At 42.1% G+C, this 15,798-nt stretch overlaps 1 protein-coding gene and 1 non-coding gene across 2 annotated transcripts; one reads left to right on the top strand and one right to left on the bottom strand.

Annotated features, from left to right (window-relative positions):
* The first annotated feature begins 7,461 nt into the window (after nucleotides 1-7,461).
* Nucleotides 7,462-7,622, top strand: LOC112349907. Its single transcript, XR_002993555.1, has one exon. It is a non-coding gene; the product is annotated as a U1 spliceosomal RNA (small nuclear RNA).
* LOC9647355 (phospholipase SGR2) lies at nucleotides 7,584-11,821 on the bottom strand. Its single transcript, XM_024684902.1, has 20 exons — nucleotides 10,958-11,821; nucleotides 10,799-10,899; nucleotides 10,582-10,740; nucleotides 10,375-10,530; nucleotides 10,246-10,317; nucleotides 10,044-10,193; nucleotides 9,931-9,981; nucleotides 9,710-9,880; nucleotides 9,513-9,662; nucleotides 9,391-9,456; nucleotides 9,052-9,330; nucleotides 8,876-9,004; nucleotides 8,752-8,824; nucleotides 8,597-8,699; nucleotides 8,445-8,538; nucleotides 8,335-8,397; nucleotides 8,238-8,277; nucleotides 8,082-8,182; nucleotides 7,980-8,026; nucleotides 7,584-7,915 (listed from the first exon to the last, which is right to left on the bottom strand). The coding sequence occupies exons 1-20, from the start codon at nucleotides 11,397-11,399 to the stop codon at nucleotides 7,687-7,689; spliced, it is 2,676 nt and encodes an 891-aa protein (XP_024540670.1). The 5' UTR covers nucleotides 11,400-11,821; the 3' UTR covers nucleotides 7,584-7,686.
* Nucleotides 11,822-15,798: the final 3,977 nt, after the last annotated feature.

The following is a 15,798-nucleotide window of genomic DNA, read 5'->3' as shown; positions in this document are numbered from 1 at the left end:
GATTTTCCCTTCACCTGTGTGCCTGGCCTGATCCTATGCTGCTGGTGCTGCTGCTGCTGCTGGAGTGCTTGATGCTCTCGAAAATCTAGCATAGACTACAAGGAAACTTTTGTCACCGGAGATCTCTTGGCAACTAGAGGGGGATTGAAATCCATGGCACTCTTGTGGTCAATCCATAGCTGCTGATCATGATTTCCATGCCTTAGATCAGCTTAGCACTTGGAGAGATGAAATTTCATTGCTTACACTGTACTGCAAGAGCTCCACTATGATTGACCACTGCTTACTGATTTTCATTTAATTTTCATAGCCAAGCTTTCTTACTGTCACTCTGTAGTGGCATTAGAGATTCTTGAGCTATGGCAACCAATTTAACACCGCTACTGCTGTAGCTAAGGCAGCAACAAACTTCGATGCCTTGCGATGCCGATTGCCCAAAAGGGTTAAATCCAATCCGTCACACTTTTTTAGCTCTTGTTTCACATAACCCTAAATCTCATGATTAGGTTTTGGGCTTGAGGGCATTGCCAAGAATCACAACAACTCAACATAAAATAAATTTTTCTTCTTAGTTTGTAGCACACCCTTTTTTAGCAAGCAATTGAAAGACCCTAGATAGGCACACAGAACCAAGCACACAACAACTTCGTGTTTGTTTATATCTTAGCCTCCACCACATACTAAACACTGTTACATATTTCTCTTGCAAATTCGAGTTTGTTTACAAACACAAACTTGTATAAGCTATAGTTTTCTAGCTTTGTACTTGAAAATTTCAAATTATGCTTTGCCTTTGTCATTTTCTTATAACTATAAGAAAAGCCAATAATTTTGATAAGAATTTCGATACCAACAATTCTGATAAACATCAGATCAAAATGAAATACATATATATCAAGCAATATCCACTACACCATCACCACCTTCACAAATGACACTAGCAAGTCACACTATTTACAAAGATTCAAAAATTTCAACTTTTGAAATTAGTCTTTTATCATCTACTTGTGTTTTTTGTAATGCATCACATTTTAAAGATGAGAACATTGTTATATGTTGTTAACATGGTCAAGTGATATTGCCACCTGTATTACCTTTGCCAAATACTTTACTTATGCTTTACAAGTAAAACAAAAACTCTAATTTTAGAACTAATATTAGACACTATAATAGTGCCTTTGCATTTGCATCAATGGCTGCTAACACTAACACTTTAAGGGGTAATGGTCCTTAATTAAAAAATTAATTATGAAACAACATTTTCATTTAATGGATATTCAGATTATTATAGACCAAACAATAAATGTACAGTTTTTAAAAATGGTTGTCATATGGATTGTACCTTATAACAAGTACTTTCATAAAAAATATAAATCTCATATAAATATTGAAATATGTGCAACTATAAAACATATTAAATATTTATTTCAATATGTTTACAAAGGCTATGATTGAAATCCATTCAATAACTCAACAATATGATAATAGTTTAAACTGAGGTGAAATTTCAAATTTTCTAAATACCTATTATATTTCTACTCTATATGTTATATGGAGACTTTTTCAATTTAAAATGCATAACTGTTCAACACTTTTAGCTTGTCTTCCTGTTCATTTAGAGAATTTTTGAAATGTCTATTTCATTGAAGGTAATGAGCAAATTGAACTTCAAAGAGCTGCTCAAAATGGTATTATATTAACAAAATGGTTTGAATTAAATAGATATGATATAAATGCAAGGCAGTATATGTATCTTGAAATTCCTCTACATTATATATTTAAAAAACGCACTTACCAGTGGCAAATTAGATATCAACAAAATGTTATCTCACTTGTGTATTCTGTTTCCCCATCTACTATTGAACTTTATCATTTACGTTTTATATTGTTTTATAAAAGAGGGGCTACTTCTTTTAATGATCTAAAAATAAGTCATAATACTTATTTCAAAACATTTCAATTGACTACATCTGCTATGGGACTTTTAGCAGACGATACAAAATGGGAAAAATGTTTAGAAGATGTTTGCTCTTTCAAAATGCCACCATAATTAAGACAATAGTTTACTTTTTTATGTGTCTTTTGTAGTCCAAAAAATTCTTATTCCTTATGGGAAACATTCAAAAACTCTTATTTTGAAGATTTTGTGCTAATAGATCCATTAGTTTGTTATGAGCGTGCTTTATATGATATAAATAGGAAATTCAATCTATATGGAAAATCCAATCAAGACTATAAATTGTCTTTATGTTTTACAAATTTTGATACAGATAATCATATTAATTTGACACAATTCATTCATTCTGTAGAACAAAATTTACTTCAATTTAATGATGAACAATAGATTATATACAATGATATCCTCAGCATGATTAACAACCCAATCGAGAAAAATTGATATATTTTCATCAATGGTCTTGGTGGTATTAGTAAAACTTTTCTCCTTAACACTTATGTCAACTTTTAAATAAAATGTAATTAGTATGGCCTAAATAGGTATTGCAAACACTTTATTGCATAATGGTTAGACATTGTATATAACTTTTAAACTTCTTGTTCCAATAAATAAAACTTCTACTTTTGCTATTATAGTTAATAGTGAGGTAGGCCAGAAAATTAAAAACGCACATGTGTTAATATGGGATGAAATTAGTATGGTTCACAATGTGCATTTTTTGCCATTAATTTAGCATTACAAGATATTAAAAAAATGATTTACTTTTTGGAAGAATTATTATTATTACAAGCGGTGACTTTAGACAAACACTACCAATTATTCCACATAGTCATCAAGTACAAATTGTTTCAAATTCAGAAAAATGAATAGGTTATGAAAATGTTTTAGAACACTTCCACTAAAAAAGAATATGAGACTAATTGAAAACAATTCTATATGGGCTGATTGGCTTCTTCAAATTGGAAATGGTAATAATTACATGAATTTACCCAATTTTTCAGAATCTATTATATTACTTTACACACAAGTAATAATGTCTTCTATTGTTGATTTTGTTTTTCCATCTTTACAAGATATTTCAGACCCCTATGTTGCATTTAATAGAGTCATACTCACCCTACTTAATGATGATATTTATCCCATTAATAATGCTATAATCTCTTCTTTATCTGGTAACATACATACTTAGAAAGTGTTGACTTTGTTGATATTGATTTTTTTATTGAATTCCTAAATTCTATTACTCCTTTTGGTCTTCCACTACATAAACTCTTGCTTAAAGAAGGTATTATCCTTATTCTATTAAAAGAAGCCCACATTCTCACAATCAGATCTCACTTGGATCGGCCTTCCTAAAGTAACGTGCTGGACAAAGTGAGGGACATATTGCCATTCTCGATATAGCCCCCGAATTCACTCAAAAGCCTGTTCTTAGTCCCTTATCTGCTCCAACTTTGCTTGGCGACTCCTCAGGGATTTGCTGATACAGGTGCCTGACTATGAAGAGTGCGGTGTCTAGATCGTGCCAGTAGTTCCTGTGAGAAGAAGCCAATGCTTATAAGCAAATCAAGGAAGAACAACAAGGAGTTTACGTGTGTCACTGTTATGTACTGGTGCTGAGTGTTGAATCCTTTGATCCACGGGAGAACTTTGTCAATGACGTAATAGCAAAGAGTAGAACTTACCTGTAGCATGAAGTCAACTCTACCGTCGGGACTTCCAGACAGCCTTTCTGCTACCATATCATCCTAGCTTCTCTCCTCTTTAGTGGGATTCCCCTGCAAGAACTGCATAACTCCAAGGACACAAGAAGCATACATTTTCATCCCGACCTTAGAAACTCACTTGTCACGCAAAAGCTCAATCAGTGGAAGCCTCTCTGCATATTCTTTCCACCATAAAGCGACTAGCTCCTCTTCTCTCTGGCAAAAGAAGAAGAAAGGATCAAAGCTGAAAGCACTAGAATCGACCGGGAATACAAAAGATTGACATACATTGTCCACTCTTGCAAGAGTTAATTAGAAGCAACATTCCTGGGACGGAACCATTTTAGACAAGCTTTCAGGAAGTTGGGAAATGCATTGACCTGCATGGATAGAGGAAGCATCTCAGATGCAATCTCAACTATCTGTACTTGACCTGCAATTTGTATGAGTAGTGATATTTCCCAGGTAACATACTCACTTACGTCGTTGCTGAAGAGGTCAGCATTGGTGCTCAAAAGGATTTCTTGAAGGCTAGATAAGAAGACTGGATCACGTCATTGTATTCATGGCATAGCGCATCACCACCATTACGATTTTTCTGTCCTAGAAATGAACTGGGTACATGAGGATCAAAAGGAAAAGGAATGAGAGAGGTAAAGAAACAAAGACTTACTTCAAAAGGACTTTGCGATCGATCAGCTGGAGCTTCTCACTCCCTCCCTATGACATCCAGCAGCGGCTCCATGCTCTTGCATGTAGGTACAGCGGCGAGGAGTGTTGTGATGTGGGTGGAAAGAACGCTCATGAGCTCGTTCCGACATGACTTATGACCACGTGGACATGCCACTTCAGCTGACATCTAGACACTCCCATTCTGGCTCGATCAGCTGAGAGGATGGACTACCCCTCCCACGCAGCCCAAACAAGAGGAGAGCAGACTCCCAGTGCAGCGCGATGGCTTTCAAAGGAGTCTCGAGCCAAAGCCTTCGTGAGTATATCAGCCACCATTGCCTCGGTGGGGCAATATTCCAGCGACAACTTTCCATTTTGGACTTGTTCCCACACGTAGTGGAAACGAATCTCGATGTGTTCCGAGAATGGAAGCGAGGATTGGCGGCCAGTGCAAGAGCTATCCGGCCGGTGCAAGCAGGAATCTCTGGGTCAACCAAGCGGTTAGGGCAACGTACTCTGCCTCTCTCGACCACCAGCGGCTGGCGCTTACTGCTCCAGGACACAGCAGCCCCATGGAGCAAGAATGCATACCCGGAGGTGGAGCGCCTTGAGTCCTGGTCGCCCGCCCAGTCCGCATCCGAGAACCCATGAAGTTCCTGTCGCCATAGTGAAGTGCAAATGCAAGGTACCTTGAACGTAGCGGAAAATCCGCTTCACAGCTTGCCAATGTGCAGGTCCAGGGTTCTCGAGGAACTGGGAAACCATCCCAACAGCATAGACGAGATCTGGTCGCGTTCCCAGCATCAAAAAATGGATGGCTCAGCCTTTGACTCCAGCTTTCGGCGTTGCTTGTGCGCCTAGGCAACACAGCCAAAAATGCGGAGGTGATCGTAACCAGGTGCATGACCAATCCAAAGCTTATAAGGAGGCAGGGCACGTATCGGCAACCGGTTTAGAACATAAACAGCCGTCTTAACTGCCTCACCCCAGAAAGCAGCTGGCGTTCCCTCATGAAGCAGCATACAGCGCGCAGCTTCTATAATGGTGCAATTCACCCTCTCGGCAGCACATTCTAGGCATGTGCATCATGGACAGCAAACTGGCACTGGATCCCAGCTTCAACACAAAACGTCTTGAATTCTCCAGAGACGAATTCTCCTCCATGATTGCAGTGGATCATATGAACTAAACAGCTGTAAAGATTTTCTACCAAAGCCTTGTTATGGCAGAAGCAGGAGAACACCTTTGACTTGTGAACACAATCAGGTACCTTGTGTAATCATCAGGAAGGTGAGTACGTAACGTTTGCCTCCAACCATAATCAAACAAACTTCGGAGTGTACTAACTCAAGAACAGAACTTGCTCGAGAATGAGAGTCGAGAATGAGTCACCTTCCTAGATGATTACACGTGGTACCTGAACGTGTACCTGCTGGCTCACAAGTCAGAGGTGTTCTTCTGCTTCTGCCAATACAAGGCTTTGGTAGAAAATCTTCATGGTTTTTTGATTCATGTGCTCTGTTGTGATCATGAAGGAGAATTCGTCTTTGGAGAATTTGAGACGTTTTGTGCTAAAGCAGGAATCCAGCACTAGTTTGCTGTCCCTGATGCACATGCCCAGAATGGTGTTGCCGAGAGGGTGAATCGCACCATCACAGAAGCTGCGCACTGTATGCTGCTAGGAATGCCGGCTGCTTTCTGGAGTGAGCAGTTAACATGGCTGTTTATGTTCGAAACCGGTCACCGACACGTGCCCTGCCTGGGAAGACCACTCCTTATGAGCTTTGGACTGATCACACAACTGGTTACGATCATCTCCACATTTTTGGCTGTTTTGCCTACACACACGCCCTTGAAGTAAGTGTTCATCAGCTCTTCAGGTCTCACTGGAGGAGCTTTGGGCAGAGGCATAGCTGGAGGGCGTGGAAACTTGCTATGCAGGAAAGCAGTGTAGGATCGTCCCCAGAACATTTGGGCAAGAATGCATACCAAATTTAATAATCCAATACCATGTTGTGATGTGAAAAGGGGTGGACACAACACTCACGAGCTCGTTCATTGTGTTCGACTCTTTTTACAGGACTCAAGGGACATGACTCATGACCACGTGGACATGCCACGTCTCGGGAGAATCCAGGCTGTGCTGAAGACTGGGCCCAGTTCAATCGATCGAAATAGATATCGATTTCTTTGACTCCATCTGTGAGCTCTTCGCACTCTGAAAAAGAAAAATTTAGCTGGGCCTTGCCAACATTGTGACCTTGCCAATATATTTCTTTATTCTAGCCAGATATCCGGCCAACAGATTCCCGTGCAAAACAATCATTAGTAGCTTCTTAACGTATCTCTAATTTTCACATGAATTGCGGGCGGGCATGGCGCGGAATGTTCCCTGCTCACGGACAGAGTAATTTCCGTACAGAAGTTGCTCATCAAGGCACCCAATTTCTTGCGAAGTGTTCTTAGGAAGAGCTCCAAGTTTCCTAACAATAACAAGGAAAAAGATCATCATCGAGCATTTACTCTCTTGCAAAAACTCCAGGGTTGCATTGTCAGCACAGGTCAGTACCCTAGATTCAGGCATTGAAGAGAAGTACTCAATCACTGGGCAGCTGTTTGTGATCTCCAATCTGTCAAATTTCTAGAAAACACTCTTAAACTCCAGCAACTCTTGCAACTTCGCAGCTGATTGGATCAAAGCTCATCTTGCCGAGAAATCCGGGCTGAGTTCTCTGAGCGTTTAATGGTGTGCTCCCCGAGACAAAAGCCGACAAAAGTAACCTTCCTGCCGCAAGGAAAACACTGTGACAACATTGGAGCGAGACAAATCCATTCCTCAAGTACTTCCAAGCGAAGCAAAATCTCTAGATAATGCTTGTAGTCTCGAGTCTCAATCCCTCTCATTCTCATGCTGCATGCGCTTGTAGTGCTCTTGAGCTTTTCCATTCCAGAAACTCTCATGAGTTAAAACAAAAAGTTTTAGTACTTTCGTTATTTAATGAGTCGCTGGGATTCGAGCCTTGACCAAAGGATATGCTGCACCGATTCCTTGCCCTATCCCACATGCCGGGGCGTCGAATGAGAGCACAAGAGCAGTATATAAAGTAGGGCCTGGGGAAGAGATCCATACTTACCTGGACGGGGTCTATTGGTGATCATTAAGGCCAATGGCCTAGGTTCGGCCTTCCCATTGCACATCGGCTTGGCCGGCCTACCATCTTCCCAAAGTGGAGGAGTGGACGTCGTAATTTGTGGAAGTTGAGGGCTCGCGTACGCGCGGCCCTCTCCAAATTTTAAGCTCTTAAGATGGCAGTAGTCTATCACAAACGATCCAATTACAAGGTTTAAGTATCAAACCTCAACACGATAGACCCTAGCAGCTTTCTCTGCGGCAGCCATTTCAGCAGCTATTCCTTCCTTGCTGGAGAAAGTGAAGGACACATCGTCGTTCTCGATGTAGCCACCAAAGTCACTCAAAAGCCTGTTCTTGGCTTCCTCTTCTGCTGGAGACTCCTCGGGGATGTGCTGATACAGGTGCCTGACTATGAAGAGCGCGGTGTCTAGATCGTGCCAGTAGTTCCTGTGAGAAGAAGCCAATGCTTATAAGCAAAGCAAGGAAGGACAAGAAATCAAAAGGAGCTTACGTGTGTGAACTAATCGCTGATATGTACTGGTGCTCGAATGTTGAATCCTGTTATCCACGCAAGACCTTTGTCAATGACGTGATAGTAGAGAGTAAGACTTACCTGTAGCATGAAGTCGACTCTACCATTGGGACTTCCAGACAGCCTTTCCATCACCATACTACCGTAGCTTCTCTCCTCTTTAGTGGGACTCTCCTCGTCTACTGCAAGATCATTCATAACTGCGTTAAGCAAACGCCAATGACACAAGAAGCATACATTTTCTATCTGAGCTTACAAACGCACTTGCGACGCGACTCTGAAGAAACGCTCAATATTAGTGTCGCTCGAAAGAAGCTGTGACACAAAACCATACCCCAACCGAAGCAATGGAGCTCACAAAAGCGCGTGAGCGAGCGCCCAGGTCTTCTCCAAATTCCTGCCAAGAACTTCCTTGAGCTCAAACTTAGAAAGCACGATGATTACCTGCATCCCAATATGTAGACGCTTGCCTCCTTTGTGGTATGGAATAAACTCCGGCTTCTTGTCGACGAAATCCTTCGATATCAGAGGTTCCACTCTGTAATCACGAAGAAAGGATAGATGTAAACGCTGCTAACACAGAAGTATATTGATACCTGTAAGCGACAGGATCATACGGGTGAAATATGTTCATCATTTGCCTGCATGCTGGCATTTCTTCTTCAATGCCTTCATCTTCCCAGTACTCATGACCCGTTCCTACACAAACGCATTCAATCTACGTTGCAAACTCCATAAATCACACACATACCCGATCCAAGGCGTACATTCCGGAGGCTGAGAAACAATCCCAGTGGCGATCCAACAGCGAAAAACGTGTCCACCTGCGAGAAAGAAACTTATCAACAGTGAAGAATCAAGCCACCATGGTGTACCTGAAACAAAAGTTTTGTGTATCGAATTTGAGGAGTATGGTATTTTCGAGAAGGAGCTCGCTCTCCTTGTTTCGTTCCCAATGCTGAGTTTGTTCCCAGTGACTTAAGTTCCTTTCTCAAGATCTCAACCTGCAAGCACGAGCTAAATCATATAGAAACGCCACAGGAGATCATACCTCTGAACGTAACGCCTTGACTCTCTCCGTCTCCGTGTCACTCTCAGTCTCAGCTTCTGTAGTCGTACTAGCGTCTGATCCTTCCTTGCTGCTGTCTCTTGAATCATGATCCGAAGAGTGACTGGGTTGCTCTGACTCCGGTGGACGTTCATTCTCTGCGTCGGCATTAGTAACACTCAAGTTTATCTCTTGAATAGGAAACATCGACGTCAGGGATTCCTGGTGGCATAGAATATCATATGAAAGAACGCTTCCAAGCGAGTGTCCATAGATCGATATCTAGCAAGAAATACAATGTAAACCATCACGCAAAAAAAAAAAAAAAATCAAGACTCGCACCTTGCCATTATATCCAGGATTACGTCGCATAAACTTCTCGTGTAATCTGTTTAGAGAGGAAGACACCTGAAAGTATCCATTAGTAAGAACACCACAAAAGATGTGAAGGAAATACTACTTACCGAATCGATAATGTCTTGGCAGTAAATCGGGCTCATATAATACAACACATCGTGCACAGTGGCGCCGATCATCGTACGTAGCGCTCTTACACCTTCTAAGGTGCAATTTTCGACAGCTGCTTCACCTCCCAGCTTGAGATGTCTTCTCCACTGCAAAGGCACATTAAAAAAAGCTTGTGAAATTACGGTGATGGCACCTGGCATGGGATGAAAAGAACACGCTGCGAGTGTCGCTGATATTTCGTGAGATGCTTCTCGGCTAGCATCGCAGCTGTGCGTCGAAATGTACCAACATCATCAACCAAATTGGCCTTCTCCAGCCTTTGGCCTATTCCGTGGACCATGAACACAAGGTGTTGTACAGGAACCTGTGCATTGAAGCTCAGAAAAGAACCAAAAAGAAAGAACCACTGGTCACCTCAGAGCAATAATCGTCCATCTCCTCCTCTTTTTTCTGCCGAAGCTCATCCTGCCCAAAGCCGAAGACTAGAGACTCATCGCTGTTTTGCGGCTTGCGGAAAAGTGACTTGCCTGGGAAAGCTGTGAGCCCGAGAGTATAAATCCTCGCCTCAGCTTGCATCCGGTGCCTTTAAGGCCAAGCACGGACGTGATTCCGGACGCATCCACGTTCAACCAGGCCTCCCAACTGTCCTCCTCGCCCGTAAAAAGTGCGTGAAGTCCCTGCAACAGCGGCATCATCGAAACCTCGTAAGCCGGAAAGCACAGCGGATACCTGAGTAGCACCGTGAAAATCCAAACGAGCAGCAAACTGGCCAGAAGGCTGAAACGAGCGTCTCAGCCATATCTGAGAATCAAACATGTCAGCAACTTTCTCATCTCAGCTTGAAATGAAATAACGGACCTTACTGCGATACCCGAATTCCAACTGTTCAGCTATGTCCTCCCGCAGTGGAAGCCAGTCGAGACTCCCTCGTTGAGCAAACCAATGCCCTCGCAATACTCGGCGATGCTCGCCACCCCAGTAGACTGGGAAACATCGCCTCGAATCCAGATCAACCTGTTAGAGAGCAAGAGCTTTTGAGATTCTCGCTGGATGGTTTTCACTTACTTCGTAGAGTCCACCTTTCACAGGGACGCCGACAGCTTCCTCGTAGAAATCCGAAGAGTGTCTTTGGAAAGCCTCTGGATCATGCCTCTTGGATTTCGATGGACCTTCGCTACACTCGGCGTATTCTTTCCACCACAAAGCCACTAGCTCCTCTTCTCTCTGGCAAAAGCGGAAGGAAAACTAAGCTCAAAGAACTAGACTGAAAAAACACAATCACCTCGAGATAGCTTTCTTCCAGAGACAAGGAATCGCGGACACTAAACCGGAAAAATTCACCCTTGCCGACGATCTCAGTCGATGGCACTGACGCAGCCGCCTCTGCATTGAAAGAGCAGTGATCAAAAAAAGAACAGCACGAAGAGATGAAAGAACGTACCATGAATACCAAGAGGTGTCTTGCAGAAGTACCATCTCACATCATCTCCATCGGATGGACTTGTGGTTTGAGCGACATACTTGGTGAAACAGGAACGCTTCCTTTCCAAACCATTGAATTTCCCTCTTAGAGGAGAAGAAAACCCCTCATCGATCTTCCCTGGCGGTGGAGATGGAGGTGGAGATGGAGAGGGAGAGAGCTCCTCCACAATCTCAAACCCCGATGGAATCTTCTCCTCCCCATCATCCTCGCGAAATGGGGGCGGACGATCGGCGGAATCCACCGATGCGCAGCTCCCAATCGCTCGATCAGCACCATCATCTTCACCAGCATCATCAAGCTTACAATCAATCGCTGGCACTGGCGCCGTAGCATCCTCCTCCTCGTCCGCATCATCGATGAGTGGAGGCGGGCGATCGGCGTCTCGATCATCGCTCCCCATGGAATTTTCACCTGGCTTGGAACCCTACTACTCAAATAAAATGGTATCTAGTTTCGATCAAAGTATATTCCATTTGAGGAGCAATGGCGGAGCCACGATCTTTTCCATTGCTCGAGCAGCGCGCTCGGCATCGCCATGGATCTCGCCAGCAGCCGGCAGGCATTGTCTCGATCATCCCTGACTGGATCTAATCCAATCATCCCCGGCCATGGCCCGCCCCTCTTCCAGCGGCCCGCTGCTGGATCGATTGCCCTCGAGCTTCATCCTGGTGAGAATCTAGCTGGCCAGACACCGGGGACAAAGGCCGCGATCACGGCGTTCCAGGAGACTAGATCCTGGCAAGGTCGAAGATCTCCCTCGCGCACCAGCTTCGGCGGTCTGCTCTCCCCCACAACCATTTCAGCTCCTCGCGCGCTCGCTCCTTCTACCCAAATCTTAAACCCTACCTAGGGCCGGCAGCCGCGATGATCGAGTTCCAGGAGATCACGTCCCCTCCAATCCATCAGACAAGCGGACAAGCGCTTGGCATCGCCCACGCAGTAGCACTTCCCATACATACCAATGATACCATACCGATCACACTGTTGGCCACCAGGAGCTTTCAGGAGCTCCGATTCCAATCCCAGCTCCACGGCTCTGGCATGATCTCCTGGCCTCGATCGAGATCACCCAAGTTAGCACACGTTTTCGCTGCGAGAATGAGCATGATCTTGTCAGGCATAGGATGCTCTGATCATCGCATTCCAAGAGACTGGATTCTTGTTCTTGATCCAGTGAAACACGCCTCTAGCCTTGTTGATCTGATCACATTTGGTGACGAGATTGTTGGCGACGATCAGGGCAGTTTGCCAATAGTGGGCATCAATAGGCAGATCTATTACGCCATGATTCTCGAGGGAGTGAGGCCTGAATTGCGTTGCCTTTCCAAGCGGGCAAGGCGATCCACAACTAAGGCGCCAAATCCGACGGCCCAGAAGACGTTCTTGCAATGGAGCAACATCTGGACCAGGAGGTTTCCTAGGAACGTTTGCTGCTGGCCAGGATGTGAGCATGGATGTATTGAGTGATTTGGATTTCTTGCATTTGTGGAGGAGTGTGGAGACATTGTTGTCAAGCTTGAGATCTTTGTTCCCTCATATTGATCAATTGGGGGAGCAGCCCACTCTATGTTTTTGGTAGCATGCCTTTAGAGATCATGCATTATTTCAACTTGGGTTTGAATGCATGTTGAGGATGCAGTTTTAGATTATAAAAAAATACTGTAGTCACTAAAAGTCATAATGAAGAGGAAAGCCAAGCTGAATTTAAAGTTTAAAGTTTAGGGTCATGAACAATGTTATATACATTCCTCATGTCCCATAGGGACTAATACAAAAACTAAATATGCCACCTTAAACTCATGGTATTTAGTTAAATTTAAAGTAGAAGTGGCTATCGTCATACCGTATTTAGGTCCAAGCCCTTCATGCAAACTGCAAGATCAATTCTAGGGGGTGCCATTTCCACCAAACCTCTTTCTAAGCACCATTACTGAAATATGGTAGTTATGTTCTCTACCACTCCTCTATCCACTTTGGCTTCCCCTTGTTTTGGAAGATAACATGGTGGAGCCATACTGCTGATAATGTAACTCTCCACCATTCCACCATCACCTATGATACCCTAACTGTATCCCATCAAAGTAAGCTTGATTACATGCTTTCCATAAGGCCTAGACCTTTGCCATATGCCATACCACCCATTGAGCATGGCCAAGAGCTTCCCATACAGGAACTCCTCCACCTCAATCATGTCTTAGCAGACTTGGACCCTTAGTTGTGTCGTCCTCTGCACATAATGTGTTGTAGGGCTGGGCCCTAGGCAAGACCTCTCACTCTCTCAAACCAGTGGAGAATATCTCTATTGTAGGCCTCAAACTCCTATGTAACTCCCAATTCCTTCATTGCCTTAACAATTTGTTGTTATACTTCCTTTGCAATATCACACTCCCATAATGCATGCATGACCATCTTGATCTTGCCACACTCCTTACACTTACAACTCACATCATCCTGAAAGCATTGTCTGACCAAGAGACTATTGTTAGCTACCAACCATGAGGTGACCTTCACTTTCTTTTGCACATGTAACTTCCAGAAGTGAATCATGTTGTCCACCATTTGCTCTACATCAACTCCTTATGCCATCCATTTTTGCCATAGCCTTGGAACTTCCTCCCATGCATGAACAATGTTTGGTGGCCATGGTTGGATCTTTGTGGATTAGAATTCACCCTCTACAAGCTTAAGAGCCACTACTTCTTCATGGAAATATGGATGGAAGTTGTGATCACAAAAATAAAATAAAGAACTTTTGGCCTAATTAATACAAATGTTAACACAAGAAAGAAATGTAAAACACCTCTCAAAAACTGTCACCAAATCTCTTAACAAAGAATATAGAATTAGATGAAATAAAATGTAAAAGAAACTTGAATAGCTCTACAACACTTTTATCAAAAGAAATTTCAAGAAAAACTCAAAGAAAGTCATTCATAAATTCATAAAGTGTGACAACAATATACTCTCGTCAAAAAAATATAGATCTTATAGTGTGGAATGCATAATATCTTGATACATAATGCATTACAAAGATTTTAATAATTCCTCCATTAAAATGAAACTAAAGATCCATTTCCACTACTTATAACCAAATGTGTGTAAGACTACTTATAAATTTCTCTCAAGATAAGCACAAAAAAGAGAATTGATGAAAATTGCTTAATCCCTGGCTGAATCACATATATAAGGAGTAAGAAAGAAGGTTACAAATAGATCTATCCATTGAGTGTAAAAAAAATCAAAATGGAGTAATTAATGTGTGATAAATACCCAAGGTTATTACTAGTGTGTTGCGGGTGTAAAATTAATTGCATGTAGTGTCTAGTGGGATAAATTAAGAATTTTTTTAATCTTAGGTGATAGTTCTCATATTTACATCTACAAAACTCTCATGAATTATTATGGATGAAAACAAATCAGTGCAATTGCTCTAAAAAAAGATAAATCATGATTTATTTCATTAAAGTACTTATTCAGTAAAATGGGATTGAGCCTATATGCCATTTTTTAGTAGTTAATTACTATTTAATTCAGTTTATTTATTTATTTATTTATATTGTAATACACAATCATATGAAATGTTTTATTTTATATTCTATAAAGCTTGTTATTTATAAAATGCTATATAGGCATGTGGTTTTCACCCTTTATCCTATAGTGTTTTACTATAGGATAATTATGAAACCTAACCCTCTATCTAACATACATCACGTGTCCATGGGCAATAGAGTGGAATTCAAGTTTCAGGGACTTGGGCCACTGAATGAATGGATGGAGCTAAACTCTCAAGTATAAATAACTAATTTTTTTCATTCTACTTTAGTCAATTAACTATATCTTTGACCACTTGGAAGAGTCTCACTCACAACCTTCATAAATTTTATTTCTAATTTGGGGACATGCTAGCCCCGTGAATGGCATATATACCACTCAATCTTTGCATTTGGTTTAAGTGCTTCATGTGTCCAGTCTCATGATAGACACCTCAAAGGTACCATTGGCATATCAACTTGTTATGCTAAAAATTATGTTCTTTAGAGGATAAGCAAAGCATGGTGAGTCTTTAGTGTTGAACCATTGATGAATATTAGCTTGGTACTAAGGATGAAAATAGTAATCCATGATAGGATTGCTTTATAGAATGGTTTATTATTTTATGAGAACATCAAACTTTGTTAATGGGTGGTAAAGTTGTGAAACATAAATCCCTAAGCCCCAAAGTGGAGTTGAAAGTGTGCCACATAATAGTGGTTAAAGCGGAAATCCAATGAGTGTAACAAGTTTGGATCAAAAGTTTAAACTTGGAAAGTCGAGAGCTGGAGTGGAACTCTAAACAAAGTGCTTAAGGAATGAGTACAAAGTGATTGATGAATGATTCTCTAGAAAGGGACACCAGAAGGACTAATATATAATAAGTGTTATGACACACAGAGTGTGAGAACCAAGTCCGAGATAGAGTCTAAATGGAGTTCAAAAAGAGTCTAAGAAGGAGTACAAGATGGAGTCTGAGATGGAGCCCAAGGTTGAATTCGAGATGGAGACTGAAATTACGCCTAAGATTGAGGCCAAGAATGAGACCTAGACTAACATCAAGTCTGAGTTTGAGTTTGAATCCGAGACCAAATCTGAGTCCAAGTTATGTGTAAATGACTAATTTTTGGACTTGGTCCAAGTGCTCCACATGTCTGATCCCATGACCGACACCCAAAGGTACCACCAAAATATCAGCCTGTTACACTAAGACCATGCTCATTCACCCTTATTATATTGATAGTCCAAGACCACCTGCATCATCATCC

The sequence above is a fragment of the Selaginella moellendorffii genome, unplaced genomic scaffold, assembly GCF_000143415.4.
Source record: "Selaginella moellendorffii unplaced genomic scaffold, v1.0 SELMOscaffold_43, whole genome shotgun sequence".
NCBI classification, from domain to species: domain Eukaryota; kingdom Viridiplantae; phylum Streptophyta; class Lycopodiopsida; order Selaginellales; family Selaginellaceae; genus Selaginella; species Selaginella moellendorffii.
Note: the sequence above shows the minus strand (reverse complement) of the source record. Positions and strands in the feature narration are given on the sequence as shown.

Bases quoted from the DNA above. Each gene is read 5' to 3' on its own strand.
- LOC9647355 (XM_024684902.1), bottom strand. From the start codon at position 11,399: ATGGGGAGCGATGATCGAGACGCCGATCGCCCGCCTCCACTCATCGAT. The intron at 10,531-10,581 runs GTAAGTGAAAAC...GCTCTCTAACAG, and splicing joins TGAAAGGTGGACTCTACGAA to GTTGATCTGGATTCGAGGCG. The intron at 8,398-8,444 runs GTAATCATCGTG...AGTTCTTGGCAG, and splicing joins GTCTACATATTGGGATGCAG to GAATTTGGAGAAGACCTGGG.